Source organism: Rhinoraja longicauda, chromosome 16 (genome assembly GCF_053455715.1).
Source record: "Rhinoraja longicauda isolate Sanriku21f chromosome 16, sRhiLon1.1, whole genome shotgun sequence".
NCBI classification, from domain to species: domain Eukaryota; kingdom Metazoa; phylum Chordata; class Chondrichthyes; order Rajiformes; family Arhynchobatidae; genus Rhinoraja; species Rhinoraja longicauda.
This window is the reverse complement of record NC_135968.1, coordinates 40,682,793-40,699,128: the sequence shown is the minus strand read 5'-3', so window position 1 is coordinate 40,699,128 and position 16,336 is coordinate 40,682,793. Positions and strand designations below refer to the sequence as shown.

General features: G+C 43.6%; 1 protein-coding gene across 2 annotated transcripts in view; it reads right to left on the bottom strand.

Moving 5' to 3' along the window:
- Positions 1 to 16,336, bottom strand: part of inpp5a (inositol polyphosphate-5-phosphatase A) — a 544,352-nt gene that overhangs the window by 356,383 nt on the left and 171,633 nt on the right. For both annotated transcript variants that reach the window (XM_078413693.1, XM_078413692.1), the window contains exon 2: positions 5,932 to 5,973. In XM_078413693.1, coding sequence (XP_078269819.1) covers positions 5,932 to 5,973 — 42 coding nt within the window. The remainder of the gene's footprint in view (positions 1 to 5,931; positions 5,974 to 16,336) is intronic.

The window sequence follows — 16,336 nt, the reverse complement described above, 5'->3', positions numbered from 1 at the left end:
GTGAAAATCGAATTACCATACAGCCATACTAAACAAAGCAACAAGACACACAACTACATAAAAGTTGAAATAAACATCCACCACAGCGGATTCCCCACGTTCCTCACTGTGATGGAAGTTAATAAACTCTAATCGTCTTCCTCTTTATTCCCCCATGGCTTCGAACTCCCGAAGTCGGTCTCTAACCAGGGACCATGAGCTCCACGATGTTTATGTCCGCAGGCTCCCGCGGTTGGGGCTCCCGAAGTCGGTCTCTAAACAGGGACCGTGAGCTCCACGATGTTTATGTCCGCAGGCTCCCGAGGTTGGTGCTCCCGAAGTCGGTCTCCAGCAAAGGCTGCCAGCTCCTCGATGTTAGGCCGCAGTGTGGACGGAGATACAATACGGAAAAACTCCCCCAAAAAACACATCTCTGTCGAGGTGAGAGATTAAACAAACTTTCCCCCCCCTCCCCCCACCCCCATAAAACAAGCTAAAGAAAACTAAAACATACCTTCAACACATACTAAAAAAACAACAAAGGAGGATGTGACGAGACAGACTGTTGGCGAGGCAGCCATTGCTGGCGCCAGAGAAGAGGCCAGAATAGATCGGCCGTGAGCATACTGAATGATGGAGCAGACTTGGGGGGCCTGGTGGTCCCCTCCTGCTTCCGTTTTCTTGTGTTGTTGTGATCAGTGGTGTCCCGCTCATGAAGTAGGGTTTTATTTAAAACTGGAGGAACTCAGCAGGTCAGGGGCATCTATGGAGGAAATGGACAAAAGATCAGGATCCTTCTTGAGATCAGAGAAGCTCCAGTGTGAAGAAGGGTACCGACCCAAAACTGTGCCTGGCCATTCCCTTCACAGATGTTCCCTGGCCCACTGAGTTCTAGCGGTACTTTGTTTTTTTGCTCAAGATTCCAGCATCTACAGTTTCTTGTGTTTCCGGGTTAAGCTTTCAAATTTTCACCATTAAATTGTCCATTAACCTTGTGCTCAAGTCAGTCTAATGTTGGTCCATAAATAAGAACAAGTGTCATTGGCCCCACTCTTATCTTTGACTTCAAGTTACCACCATAACTCCTTATTACATCTCTGTGTAATGCTAAAACTAGTTCAGGATTTGAGCAGTGATGGTGGCTGGCTGACTGACAGCAAAGCATCAGCTATTCCCATACACAGCAATAAAAGTAACCACAAGCAAACCAGCCTCTCTTCTTATGCTGTAGCCTACACGGGAAATGCTGGAAGAACTCCAAAGTCTGTTTTAAAATACTGTCATGCAATTGCTCGCATCTCCCTAAACAGGGACATGGGATTCAATTTTAGATCCCATGTATTTGAAACACAGCCAACAAGGCAGAAAAGCACTAATGTTCAGCCAAGATTAATTGCTCAAGGAAAAGAAATACTCCATGATTGTCTATTTAGATATGAGCTGAGGAAATATTGAATTCCTATGGTGCATATTTGTTCATGTCCGCTCACTTCTCCGCTAATTGAAAGTTGTTCTGTGATGGGCTGCTGTTTGAAAGCTTGTATGTGCTAAACCTAGTTATTTTAAGGGACCAGGCACTATTCACATTACAGCACCTCATATTTTTTCTCATCAACTTTCCCCTGCAACAAGTGCTAAATGCCATCATGTTTCAGTGCCCAAGAACCGAAGTCGTCTAATCTCCCGGCACATAATTCTGCTTCTCAACCTTAAATGAGAACTAGTGCCCAGTAATCAGTCACCCTTCAACACTCAAGGCAATTTGGAAATGCAAAATGCAGAAATTGTAAATATTATTTGTAGAATTGAGTGCTGAATATGGTGGACATTTAGTCCAACTTGCCCACGCCGAACAACATGCTCCATCTACATTAGTCCCACTTACCTGTGTTTGACCCATATCCTTTTAAACCTGTCCTGTCCATGTACCTGTCCAAATGTTTTTTAACACATTGTAATGGTACCTGCCTCAACCATCTCCTCGGGCACCTCGTTCCGTACACCTACCACCCTTTGTGTACAAAAGTTTCTCCTCAAGTTCCCATTAAATCTTTCCCCCCTCAGCTTAAATTATGTCCGCTGGTTCTTGATTCCCCAACACTGGGTACAAGACTGCTGGGTACGTCCTGGGATGGCAGGACTTTCATATGAAGAAAGACTGGATAGACTAGGCTTAAACTCGCTGGAATTTAAAAGACTGAGGGGGGATCTTATAGAAACATATAAAATTCTTAAGGGGTTGGAGAGGCTAGATGCAGGAAGATTGTTCCCTATGTTGGGGAAGTCCAGAACCAGGGGTCACAGCTTAAGGATAAGGGGGAAGTCTTTTAGGACCGAGATGAGAAAACATTTCTTCACACAGAGAGTGGTGAGTTTGTGGAATTCTCTGCCACAGAAGGTAGTTGAGGCCAGTTCATTGGCTATATTTAAGAGGGAGTTAGGTGTGGCCCTTGTAGCTAAAGGGATCAGGGGGTATGGAGAGAAGGCAGGTTCAGGTTACTGAGCTGGATGATCAGCCATGATCATATTGAATGGCGGTGCAGGCTCAAAGGGCCGAATGGCCTACTCCTGCACCTATTTTCTATGTTTCTATGTACCCTCTCTATTCCTCTCATGATCTCATACACCTTTCTGAGATCACCCCTCATCCTCATGCGCTCCAAGGATTAAAATCCTAGCCTGTTCAGCCTCTCTCTATAGCTCAGGCCTTCGAGTCCTGGCAACATCCTCGTAAATCTTTTCTGCACCCTATCCAGCTTAACAACAGAGGGGCTGCAAATTTCACTCAAAGAAAGACAAAGGGAAGATGCAGAAATAAGGAACTGCAGATGCTTGTTTACAAGAAAAGACACAAAATACTGAAGTAACTTTGCGGGTCAGACAGCATATCTGGGGAACATGAATAGGTGACGTTTTGGGTTGGGACACTTCTTCAGACTCGCGTTACTCCAGCACTTGGCGTCCAAGGCAAAGGGAACCCTGATCCAAATGATTCTTTTACCTTCTTTAACTTGTAAACCAAAACATACATTTGCACCTAACTTTTTTGAAAAGTGGGGTGTAGCGTTAGAGCTACTGCCTTACAGCGCCAGAAACCAGGGTTCGATCCTGACTGCAGGTGCTGTCTGTACGGAGTTTGTACGTTCTCCCCGTGACCTGCGTGGGTTTTCTCCGAGATCTTTGATTTCCTCCCACACTCCAAAGACGTACAGGTTTGTAGGATAATTGGCTTGTTATGAATGTAAAATTGTTCCTAGTGCGTAGTGTTAATGCGCGGGGATCGCTGGTCGTTGCGGACTCGGTGGGCCGAAGGGCCTGCTCCCGAGCTGTATGCCTTGAAATTGTTGTGTCATTGAAGCAGATGAAAACCAAATATGGCAGTCATTACATCAGCAGTGTGGCGTAATAAAAAAGTATTTTTATGCTGCTGGGTATGTCATTCAATGGAGGAGACAAGATTCATCATGCAGAATTATGAAGGTACTAACTTTACAGCCAAATATGGATTAGGCAGACTACATTCACGATTTAAACTTCAACTGCTATTGATATTGCTGCCAAGAAAACCGAGCATAATTCCCAAAATAATTTATATCCATACAACTTTTCAGGTGTTTTCTGATGAAGCCTTGACTCTTGTGGCACTACTCTGTACAGCATTATTCCACTTCATCAGTAACTTTGTCATGTTTACTATATTTTTTTTTTGGTGAGGGAAGTGTGACTTGAAATCTCCTCCATCTGCACATGAAGGGTGAACGACGTGTCAGGTTAGTCTGCTGTAAAGATCATGTGCCCAGCAATTTAGATTAGTTTTTTAAAAGTTTCGTTTAGTTTAGAGATATAGCGCGGAAACAGGCCTTTTCAGCCCACCGGGTCCGCGCCGACCAGCGATCCCCGCACATTAACACTACCCTATACACACTAGGGCCAACTTTTACATTTACCAAGCCAATTAACCTACGTACCTGTACGTCTTTGGAGTGTGGGAGGAAACCGAAGATCTCGGAGAAAACCCACGCAGGTCACGGGGGGAAAGTATAAACTCCGTACAGACGGCACCCGTAGTCGGGATCGAACCCGGGTCTTTGGCACGGCATTCGCTGTCAGGCAGCAACTCTGCTGCTGCTGCCCAAAGTGTCAAATAGATTGCATTTAATTCAAATTCTGCAGCCTCTGATAACAACCGCATGGCTTCTGTACACGCCAATATGTTAAACTCAAACAATGTAATGTTAGTTCACATTACATTAGAGTTCTTGACTGAAATACATCAGAGTCAGTGGAAGAAGTGGGTGATCAGCCACTGAGCTACAATCCACTTCTGGCACTTAATCTTTAAAATGGAAAATATGACGGACGAACAAAAAGAGTAAAAATCAATCAATCGATCCCCATGTCCAAATGAACCAAGCAGTGAATGCATACATAAAACTCAAAGTTTGCAAATTTTAATTGACTGCTCATTTTAAGGCAGGATTGCAAATTAACTGTTATTAGTTTCATGTGTGTTGTGCAAGGTCTACTTTTGGACATTCCCCTTAGAAACAATGTATTGTGGGCGGCACGGTGGCGCAGCGGTAGAGTTGCTGCCTTACAGCGAATGCAGCGTCGGAGACTAGGGTTCGATCCTGACTACGGGCGCCGTCTGTACGGAGTTTGGACGTTCTCCCCGTGACCTGTGTGGGTTTTCTCCAAGATCTTCGGTTTCCTCCCACACTCCAAAGACGTACAGGTATTTAGGTTAATTGGCTGGGCAAATGTAAAAATTATCCCTAGTGGGTGTAGGATATTGTTAGTGTGCGGGGATCGCTGGGCGGCGCAGACCCGGTGGGCCGAAGGGCCTGTTTCTGCGCTGTATCTCCAAATCTAAAATCTATTGGAGTTACCAATTTATTATTGACCAACAACAGAGCTTATCAAAGAACATCTTTCACACATTATCAACTACAAGGCTGCATGAAAATCTGTATTTACAAACTATATGTCACACATGATCAGTTAACAGGTTAAGACACTCTGAAATAAGCTTTTAACAAACAATCCCGATAAATGCTTCAGAACAATAGAAGGGTCATTTTCAGCATGTCAGTCCTCACTGGCAAATTCTATTAAGTACACCAACAATGCAGTGGGACACTAAAAGCAGATTTTGTTAAGTCTGTGCAGAAAGAATGAAAGAGGCTTAATTAAAAAGGGGTCAATTTCAGAGCAACATTTCCAGCCAGGATGACCAGACTCTCCCGTTTGGAAGCCTATTCCATTTAAACAATGCAAGTCAGTCTAGAACATCAACTCTTAACAGCAGAAATCATCAAAAGAAAATATCATCCCCAGTCAACGAGACAATATATTGAGCAACATATTGGACTCTCAATTAAAGCACGTTTTCATTTCCGCGCAAAACATGAAACATATAAGATAATTAGGGGATTGGACACATTAGAGGCAGATAACATGTTCCCAATGTTGGGGGAGTCCAGAACAAGGGGCCACAGTTTGAGAATAAGGGGTAGGCCATTTAGAACGGAGATGAGGAAGAACTTTTTCAGTCAGAGGGTGGTGAAGGTGTGGAATTCTCTGCCTCAGAAGGCAGTGGAGGCCAGTTCGTTGGATGCTTTCAAGAGAGAGCTGGATAGAGCTCTTAAGGATAGCGGAGTGAGGGGGTATGGGGAGAAGGCAGGAACGGGGTACTGATTGATAGTGATCAGCCATGATCGCATTGAATGGCGGTGCTGGCTCGAAGGGCTGAATGGCCTACTCCTGCACCTATTGTCTATTGTCTATTGTCTATTGTCATACAAATATTTTGCAAAAAGTAACCTGACTCATCACCAATAATCAATATAACGTTTCTCAGTTGCGGCTAAAATTGAATGGTTTTCGTTTTCAGTGAATTCTATAACATTTTACATGGGAGGAAGTCTCCAATTCTCTTACAAACATTCCTACCTGATAAAATTCTCGAAGCCAATTCTTCTGTAGGTTTTCTGGCTGTAAGACACAAAAGGTTAAAGAAAAATAAACACACTGTCCAGAAAGTATACTTCGCTCTGTGTGATTACATAATGGAGATTTCCTTTCAAGGCTTTTATTTATTTACTTCTGTGCCAATACGCAAACTTGAAAGTGCACAACCCGCAGGCATTGCCACTTTCATTTCACTGCACATCGTGTATGTGTATGTGACAAATAAATTTGACTTGACTTGATAACTAGACAGAAATGGAACTATACATCTTTAAGGATGTACTGAAAGTTGTTTAGAACAAAAGAAAAAAATAACTTTAACAAAATAACAAATGAATGGAAAATGCCTCCTTTTTCCACTTGCATCTACATTGTTGAATTCTCCAGAACTGATGAGACTTGGACTGGATGAGCTATGCAGCAGTTTTTACTTCAAAGGAATGACACCAAGATTACAGGTACAAATATGTGCACTCAGCTGAATTACAGTGATTGTTGAAGACAGTATTAACTCACATTCAAGGTATATTTTAAAAAAATTGCACCCTACAGCTGACCAAATGAGAGTGTTTAAGATAAGATTGCTTATCACAACCTTAATATAGCTCGTTGATGGTAGGCACATTTGATTGGTTTTGGATTGATTGCTGCAATTGCTAATTAATCTATCCAAAACTTGTCAGTGATATTTTTAAACAGACTATTTCAGAATTTTAAGCCTGCCTTGACAATTTTGTGCAATTTCACTAAGTCTCCCGGTTAATACAACAGTTTTTAATTGTCATATGTATCAACAACAGAACAGTAAAATTCTCACTTGCCAGGCCGGAAAATGTAATAACTATAATGCTAATGCAAGAACATAACAAAGTCGGCCGCGCAACAAAAGACGTAAAAGTTAATTGTTGAGGTTGGCGTTGTGCACAGCTCAAGAGCCTGATGGTTGCTAATTTAACTGGTATCAGCTGTTATAAAACCTGGAAAGAGCTTGGATTTTTGAAGTTCAGAGTGTGCATCTGCTCTGTGTGAATCCATTTCAAATGGAATTAGGTCATTTTACACAGGGATTGTCAGCGTACAGTTGAGGAACTCTCTTGTACCCAGATCAAGACTCGTCACTGACTCGAAGATAGACAGAGTAACTCAGCAGGTCAGACAGCATCTCTGGAGAAAAGGAATAGGTGGCGTTTCAGGTCGAGACCCTTCTTCAGTGCGAAGACCCGAAACATCACCTACTCCTGTTTTGGGTCGAGACCCTTCCTCAGACCCTCCCCTTTATAAATATTCATGGGCTTCATGAGCTTCACCACCAATTTCCATCCTGCACTCAAATTCACTTGGACCATCTCCGACAACTCCCTCCCATTTATAAATACTGTATTGAAATGTTATCACTGACTCATTCTCAATGCACAGTATGCTTGACCTCAATTCACCAGAAAAAGCATGTGCTGATATTAAACTGAAGTGATTCCATCCTGCATCATGCTAATCCCTTGCACAAAGGGCAATCCGTAGTTTTGGCAACCTGACTGATACCTGTGCAAGAGCAAGCTCCTGCAGAGGTCAGGTATCCAAAAATATTGGAAATACTCACCGGTCACGTCAGGCAATATCTGTGTTGGAACAAAGAGATTACTAGTTCAGGTTGATGGCTTATTATCACAGCTGCAAACGGTCAATGAATCTTATCTCCTGCCATCTTTTCGTGTGCTTTTTCCCCAGTTTGTTGGCCTGAAATATTAACCTTGGTTCTCTCCGATGCTGCCTGTGTATTTGCAGCATTTGCTGCCTCATCACTTTCTGTAACACGAGTTCCAATGGAACCAATCGTTGCCGTGAAGGCAGCAACTTCACTTTCATCTTGGTGGATGTCCGCAGTTTCATGAACACCAATAAACAAAACAATGGTTATCAGAACAGTGAAAGGCTTGGATAAGGTGGATGGAGAGAGGATGTTTCCACTAGTGAGAGACTTGAGGACGAGAGGTCAGAGCCTCAGAAGGACGTTCTTTTAGGAAGGGGATGAGGAGAAATTTCTTTAGTCAGAGGGTGGTGAATCTGTGGAATTCTTTGCCACAGAAGGCTGTGGAGGTCAAGTCAGTGGATATTTTTGAGATAGATAAATTCTTGATTAGTACGGGTGTTAGAGGTTATGGGGAGAAGGCAGGAGAATGGGGTTAGGAGGGAGAGATAGTTCAGCCATGATTGAATGGCGGAGTAGACTTGATGGGCCGAATGGCCGAATTCTACTCCTATTCCTTATGACTTTATGATCACGAGGGGACAACGAGTGGCATAACGAGACGATGGTGCATTTCTAAAGCTAATGGGAATTCATATACATTTCCTGCTGAAATCCAGTAGCAACATATGACCGTATGGCGGCACGGTGGCGCAGCGGTAGAGTTGCTGCCTTACAGTGAATGCAGCGCCAGAGACCCGGGTTCGATCCTGACTACAGGTGCCGTCTGTACGGAGTTTGTACGTTCTCCCCGTGACCTGCATGGGTTTTCTCTGAGATCTTCGGTTTCTTCCCACACTCCAAAGACGTACAGGTTTGTAGGTTAATTGGCTTGGTAAATGTAAAAATTGTCCCCAGTGGGTGTAGGATAGCGTTAATGTGCGGGGATCGCTGGTCGGCGCGGACCCGGTTGGCCGAAAGGGCCTGTTTCTGCGCTGTGTCTCTAAATTAAACTAAACCAGTCTGAGGTAAATCATAATGCAAGCAACAAATGGCAAGATCAATGCGAACATTGAATGTGCATTATTCTCCACTTTTCTGACATGTTCTCATACTATCTGGGTGAATGGTCTCCATGCTGGGAGGAGGGGAAGGGACCTGTTTGATAAACGAGAACATTTCCGAGGGCAACTGCTTCCATTTTCATGACAACTCTGTGCGGCTACATCTGTGCGTACATTTGTATGTGCCCATGCACACGTGTGTGTTACATTGTCCCTAAATACGTTGCCAGTTGTGGTTCTCCATTGGCAGCATTAGATTTAGATTTTTTAGATTTAGAGATACAGCGTGGAAACAGGCCCTTCGGCCCACCGAGTCCGCGCCGCCCAGCGATCCCCGCACATTAACACTATCCTACACACACACTAGGGACAATTTTTACATTTGCCCAGCCAATTAACCTACACACCTGTACGTCTTTGGAGTGTGGGAGGAAACCGAAGATCTCGGAGAAAACCCACGCAGGTCACGGGGAGAACGTACAAACTCCGTACAGACGGCGCCCGTAGTCAGGATCGAACCTGCGCTGCATTCACTGTAAGGCAGCAACTCTACCGCTGCGCCACCGTGCCGCATACTCAAGCCTCGTTAGAATAAAACGGAGAGATCGCGCTCAGTGAAGAGAGAAAACAATAAGGTACCAGTTTCAATATTAAAGCCAGCTCTGAACTAATATTTCGTTCAACATTAGTTAAGAATTGGCCGCTTAAGTGCACAGAGCAATTTCCTAACACGACCATCCAGCATAAACCAGCATAAAAACCAAAACATCATCAACATTTGTGCAGGTTCCAAATTTTAATTATTATCAGAAGGATTGCTGTAATTTACCTCTAAAAAACACACGCCTGATGCAATCTAATGTGGCAGGTTTTCTTTCATATGCTGTTGATAAATTGTTTGGCTGTATATGTATAGCAGTGACCTATTTGTCTCCTTACAGGAGCTGTCTCCACAGTAATGACCATAATGTTTAAATGGATCTCATTAAAGAAATGCAGCAATTACAATATAAAATCGTTTCCTGTGTCATTATTCAATATTTACTCCCAACCATAGCGACCTTACAGTAAAATACGATTTTGTGAATTCGTGATTCTGAGGGAAATTCGAGAGGTAAATAAAAAATATTGATCTTTACTGATACAACTTTGCCTCTCCTAGCAACCTCTCTCCTGTAGCCTCCCCCCAGACAAAGCACCTTCCAACTAACCCAATTATACCTCATTTTCTAAAGAGAATAATGGACCAAACCTGGCCTTTGAACCTTTATGATAGATGGTTCTAAGTGTTGTCTAAGTTGTCATCAAAAACAATCCCCTGTCTTTGCGGGGCAGGTCGCATCTCTGGAGAGAAGGAAAGGGTGACATTTCGGGTTGAGACCATTCGTCAGACTGAGAGTCAGGGGAGAGGGAGACAAAGAGATATGGATGGGTAAGGTGTGAAAACACAGATCAAAGGGACAATGTAGAATGGTTCATTGTTAGCTGAGGGGAAGGTGACAACGAGGCACACAATCAGTCAAATGTCAGTAAAATTAATCAGGAGGACAATGAAACTAGTCAGAGAACTAGGATAGGGGAGGGACGGAGAGAGAAGGAAAGCAAGGGTTACTTTAAGTGAGAGAATTCAATACTGCTGGGTTGTAAGCTGCCCAAGCGAAATATCAGGTGTTGTTCCTTGCCTCAGAGAGTTGTGAATCTGTGGAATTCTCTGCCTCAGAAGGCAGTGGAGGCCAATTCTCTGAATGCATTCAAGAGAGAGCTGGATACTCTTAAGGACAGCGGAGTCAGGGGGTATGGGGAGAAGGCAGGAACGGGGTACTGATTGAGAATGATCAGCCATGATCACATTGAATGGCGGTGCTGGCTCGAAGGGCCAAATGGCCTCCTCCTGCACCTATTGTCTATTGTCTATCGTCTAAATCACTTTGCACTGATCGTCCAATGTGAATAAATATAAGTTTCTACAAACTACATAGATACATAGACAATAGGTGCAGGAGTAGGCCATTCGGCCCTTCGAGCCAACACCGCCATTCATTGTAATCATGGCTGATCATCCACAATCAGTACCCCGTTCCTACCTTCTCCCCATATCCCTTGATTCTGCTAGCCCTAAGAGCTCTATCTAACTCTCCTTTGAATGCATCCAGAGAATCGGCCTCCACCAACCCATCCATGACTTAACAAGGATGATAGATACAAAATGCTGGAGTAACTCAGCGGGACAGACAACATCTCTGGAGAGAAGGAGTGGGTGACGTTTCAGGTCGAGACAACATTCTTCGGACAACATCATCTTATTTCTAACCTCCTCCAGCCAGCGCTCACCCAAATCTGATCTCCTGCGTATTCTCAATCTGTCTCACTCTGCACTTGGTGCACATGCTTGTACAGGGCCCTGGTGAGACCGCACCTGGAGTATTGTGTGCAGTTTTGGTCTCCTAATTTGAGGGAGTGCAGCATAGGTTCACCAATTTAATTCCCGGGATGGCGGGACTAACATACGATGAAAGAATGGATCGACTGGGCTTATATTCACTGGAATTTAGATGGATGAGAGGGGATCTTAAAGAAACATATAACATTCTTAAGGCATTGGACAGGCCTGATGCAGGAAAAATGATCCCGATGTTGGGGGAAGTCCATAACCAGCGGTCACAGTTTAAGAATAGGGGATAGGCCAATTAGGACTAAGATGAGGAAAAAACTATTTCAGCAAGAGAGTTGTGAATCTGTGGAATTCTCTGCCACAGAAGGCAGTGGAGGCCGATTCACTGGATGTTTTCAAGAGAGAGTTAGATATTGCTTTTAAGTGGTGCTCGCTCGAAGGGCCGAATGGCCTACTCTGCACCACTTTCTATGTTTCTATGTTTCTGCAGACTCACCTCAAAATTCTGGCATTTTCCCCCTAAACCCCTAAGGTGGTGCTAAAACCCCATCTCTGTCACAAGCTCACCTGCTCTAATATGCAGATCAATGTTATATTTTGTCCCATTAAAAACTCCATGACAATTCATTCCATTAAGTATGTTAGATAAATCCAATCTTACATTATTGTTGTTGGTTGGCAAGATGAGGGAAAATAAATAAATAAATTGAAATAGTCTTAAGTTTAGTTTAGTTTAGTTTAGAGATACAGAGCGGAATCAGGCCCTTCGGCCCACTGGGTCCGCGCCGACCAGCGATCCACGCACAGTCACACTATCCTGTGCACACTAGGGCCAATTTTTACATTTACCAAGCCAATTTACCTACAAACCTGTACGTCTTTGGAATGTGGGAGGAAACTGAAGATAGAAACATAGAAACATAGAAAATAGGTGTAGGAGTAGGCCATTCGGCCCTTCGAGCCTGCACCGCCATTCAATATGATCATGGCTGATCATCCAGCTCAGTAACCTGTACCTGCCTTCTCTCCATACCCCCTGATCCCTTTAGCAAAAAGGGCCACATCTAACTCCCTCTTAAATATAGCCAATGAACTGGCCTCAACTACCTTCTGTGGCAGAGAATTCCACAGACTCACCACTCTGTGTGAAGAAATGTTTTCTCATCTCGGTCCTAAAAGACTTCCCCCTTATCCTTAAGCTGTGACCCCTGGTTCTGGACTTCCCCAACATCGGGAACAATCTTCCCGTATCTAGCCTCTCCAACCCCTTAAGAATTTTATATGTTTCTATAAGATCCCCCCTCAGTCTTCTAAATTCCAGCGAGTATAAGCCTAGTCTATCCAGTCTTTCTTCATATGAAAGTTCTGCCATCCCAGGGATCAATCTGGTGAACCTTCTTTGTACTCCCTCTAAGGCTAGAATGTCTTTCCTCAGATTAGGAGACCAAAACTGTACACAATACTCCAGGTGTGGTCTCACCAAGGCCCTGTACAACTGCAGCAGAACCTCCCTGCTCCTATACTCAAATCCTCTCAAGATCTCGGAGAAAACCCACACAGTTCACGGGGAGATCATACAAACTCCGTACAGACAGCACCCGTAGTCGGGATCGAACCCGGGTCTCCGGCGCTGCATTCGCTGCAAGGCAGCAACTCTACCGCTGTGCCACCGTGACCACCCGAAGCATGAAAGTTAAACCAAACTGGCAAATGTCTGAACAATAATTGCCATTGTGTGCCAAACCTGGCAAAATTGTTATTCATTGTTAACATTGTAAAAAAAAAATTACTACCTTATTCTGGTTACACATTTACACTAGATTAAGCCAAAATACACACTGCGATGAATTTCAGCTGCAGCTGGTACAATCAGCAGAGGATTCAAATCTATTTAGCAGGAAGCACGTTAAAACAGGTTTAGGTTGAACTAATGGGTTATATGAAATGTGACAACTGTCTTGTTAATCCTGCTTAGACTTTACCTCGTGGGTTCTCAGGTTACCTACATATCATATCATATCATATATATACAGCCGGAAACAGGCCTTTTCGGCCCACCAAGTCCGTGCCGCCCAGCGATCCCCGTACATTAACACTATCCTACACCCACTAGGGACAATTTTTTTTTAACATTTACCCAGCCAATTAACCTACATACCTGTACATTTATCCTGCAAGAAGAATTTCAATCATTGCTTCTTCACTATGGATTTTTTTCTTTCAGCTGGAGAGTGGTGCAGGGGATCCAGAGAAGCTCATAGCTCCAGAGAACCGGGTTTCATTCTAACCTTTGGTGCAGTGCCAATGGCCTTTGTTTGCTTTCTCTGGGATCGAGAGGCTTTCGATCAGGTGCTTATCTTCTATCAAGTACAAGGATGTGCTGGTTGATTAAATATTTATTGTGAATGACCCTTTAACGTAGATCGATGGCATAAAGAGCCAATGGATATGTGTGCGAGAGAGAAGAACGCGGTGGGAATATAAGACACAAAGCAATAGGAATGGACTAATTGGATGAACCTGATGGGCTGAAAGTTCTCCTTCTCTGATAAATAGAAGACAAGGTAGCTAGATTGCATAAAACACTCCAGGATATTTCAAGATCCATTTCTATTTTTGTAGCTCGGAAAATCTTGGATTAGAAAAATGATGAGTAGCTTAACTTTGCTTTCTGCTTTAGTTGTCTGTGGTAACCGAATCATGTTAAGCTGAGCAGCTACTGTGACCAATAGCACTTACCTAAAAGGTTGTGTTGATGTTACTGCTATAGTAACAAAGCCTGGTGATTTAATTAGCTTGCACAATAACAGGTTGAAACCACCCATGTGAAGAATATTCTCCCGTTTATCTAAAAATAGCAGGAATACTCAAATTTGTCTTCACGGGTGAAATACAGGAACCTGTGCTTTTTAAGATACCTGCTTCTGGGTTAATATTTGCAAATACATTTTGGGTACATTTATAACACCACTTTCATGCCAATGAGAATAATTTATTTTTGATAAATGCAGTGATGTCAAAGTCTAGTATCTACATAGATCTGGCATGTCAGAAGGTACTTTAAAGGTGAGGCATGGTCACCTTATCCGTGTTGGCATTGACTGTTCTCATGTAAACCAGCGGGCCACAAAAACTCCTAGGAGGTTCCAATTTTTCACAAGAAATATGTTAGGCTTCACTTTAAAACAAATAGTTTGCTTATTCTAGAAATTTAAAATTGTTGGCTATAAAAATCAGAGCTACATACCAACGTGAACGTACACAAACACAGATTTAACTGGCAAAAGTGCCTTTCTCACACTGGCTGGCTACATGAAACAACCTGTTAGGTAGCAGCGCAGGAAGGAACTGCAGGTGCTGGTTTAAACCGAAGATAGACACAACATGCTGGAGTAACTCAGCGGAACAGGCACCATCTCTGAATAGAAGGAATGGGTGACGTTTTGGGTCGAGACCCTTCTTCAGACTTGAGAAGGGTCTCGACCTGAAACGTCACCCATTCCTATCCAGAGGTGCTGCATGTCCCACTGAGTTACTCCAGCATTTTGTGTCTATCTTCTGTTTGGCAGCAGAATTGATTCACACTGCCAACCTCTGTTTCCAAATTGCAAGGTTTTCCTACATGAAACCACAATTACCACCACTGAAAATATTCAACAATGAAAACTGTTGGTAGCCAGGATTGGCCCTTAAATAAAAACGATTATCAATTTGCATTAACATCAATTGAATTGAATTGAATTGAATTGAATTGAATTGAATTGAATTGAATTGAATTGAATTGAATTGAATTGAATTGAATACATTTTATTGGCCAAGTATATTTACATACAAGGAATTTGCCTAGGTGCTTTGCTCGCAAGTAACAACACGACATACAGTAAACAATTAAGAATGGAACATAAAACATTAAAACATTAAGAATAAAACATTATAGTTTAAACATGTGAAGAATTAAATAAAATACCAGAGCAAAAGGAGGCTATAGACTTTTGGTTGTTGAGTAGAGCTACTGCTCATGGAAAAAAGCTGTTTTTATGTCTGGCTGTGGCTGCTTTGAAAGTCCGGAGTCGCCTTCCAGAGGGAAGTGCTTCAAAGAGTTTGTGGCCAGGGTGAGAGGGGTTAGAGATGATCTTGCCCACTCGCTTCCTGGCCCTTGCAGTGTACAGTTGGTCAATGGGGGGAAGGTTGCAGCCAAAAACCTTCTCGGATGATCGAACGATGCGCTGCAGCCCCCGGATGTCGAGCTTGGTGGCTGAGCCAAACCAGACCATGATGGAGTTGGCAAGGATAGAATCTATGATGGCAGTATAAAACTGGACCATCATTGCCTGTGGCAGATTGTGTTTTCTCAGCTGCTGCAGGAAGTACATCCTCTGTTGGGCCTTTTTGACTGTGGAGTCGATGGTGGCCCCCCCATTTAAGGTCCCTGGAGATGATGGTTCCAAGGAAATTAAATGACTCCACAGATGTGACTATGGTGTTGTTGATGGTGAGTGGGAGGAGGGGAGGGCAAGCTCTCCTAAAGTCTACAATCAATTCCACCGTCTTAAGAGCATTGATCTCCAGGTTGTTATGATGGCACCAGGATGCCAGCTGTGTCACTTCCTGTCTGTAGGCAGTTTCCTCCCCATCCTGGATCAGTCCAATCAGAGTTGTGTCATCCGCAAACTTGAGAAGCTTGACAGAGGAGTCTGTGGAGGTACAGTCGTTGGTGTAGAGAGAGTAAAGGAGAGGGGAGAGTACGCAGCCTTGCGGTGCCCCTGTGCTGAGGGTCAGCAGGTCCAAGATGTGCTTTCCCAGCCTCACATGCTGCTTCCTGTCTGTCAGGAAGTTGGTCATCAACTGACAGAGGGGTTCAGGCACAGTCAGCTGGGAGAGTTTGGAATGTAGTAGCTCTGGCACAATGGTGTTAAAAGCAGAGCTAAAGTCCACAAACAAAATCCTTACATACATCCCCTGGTGGTCTAGGTGCTGGAGGATGAAGTGCAGGCCTAGGTTGACTGCGTCATCAACTGATCTATTGGCCAGGTATGCAAATTGCAGAGAGTCCAGTGGTATTTTTCAGCTGGGCCAGCACAAGTCTTTCAAAGGTCTTCATGATGACAGAGGTCAATGCGACAGGCCTGTAATCATGAAGACCAGTAATCCTTGTCTTTTCAATTGCACTATTGATGGTTTTATTCTCTTACGTGTTATGTTTATTCCGAGCAGAAACAGCTGTGTTACCTCGCTTGCTCACATTGC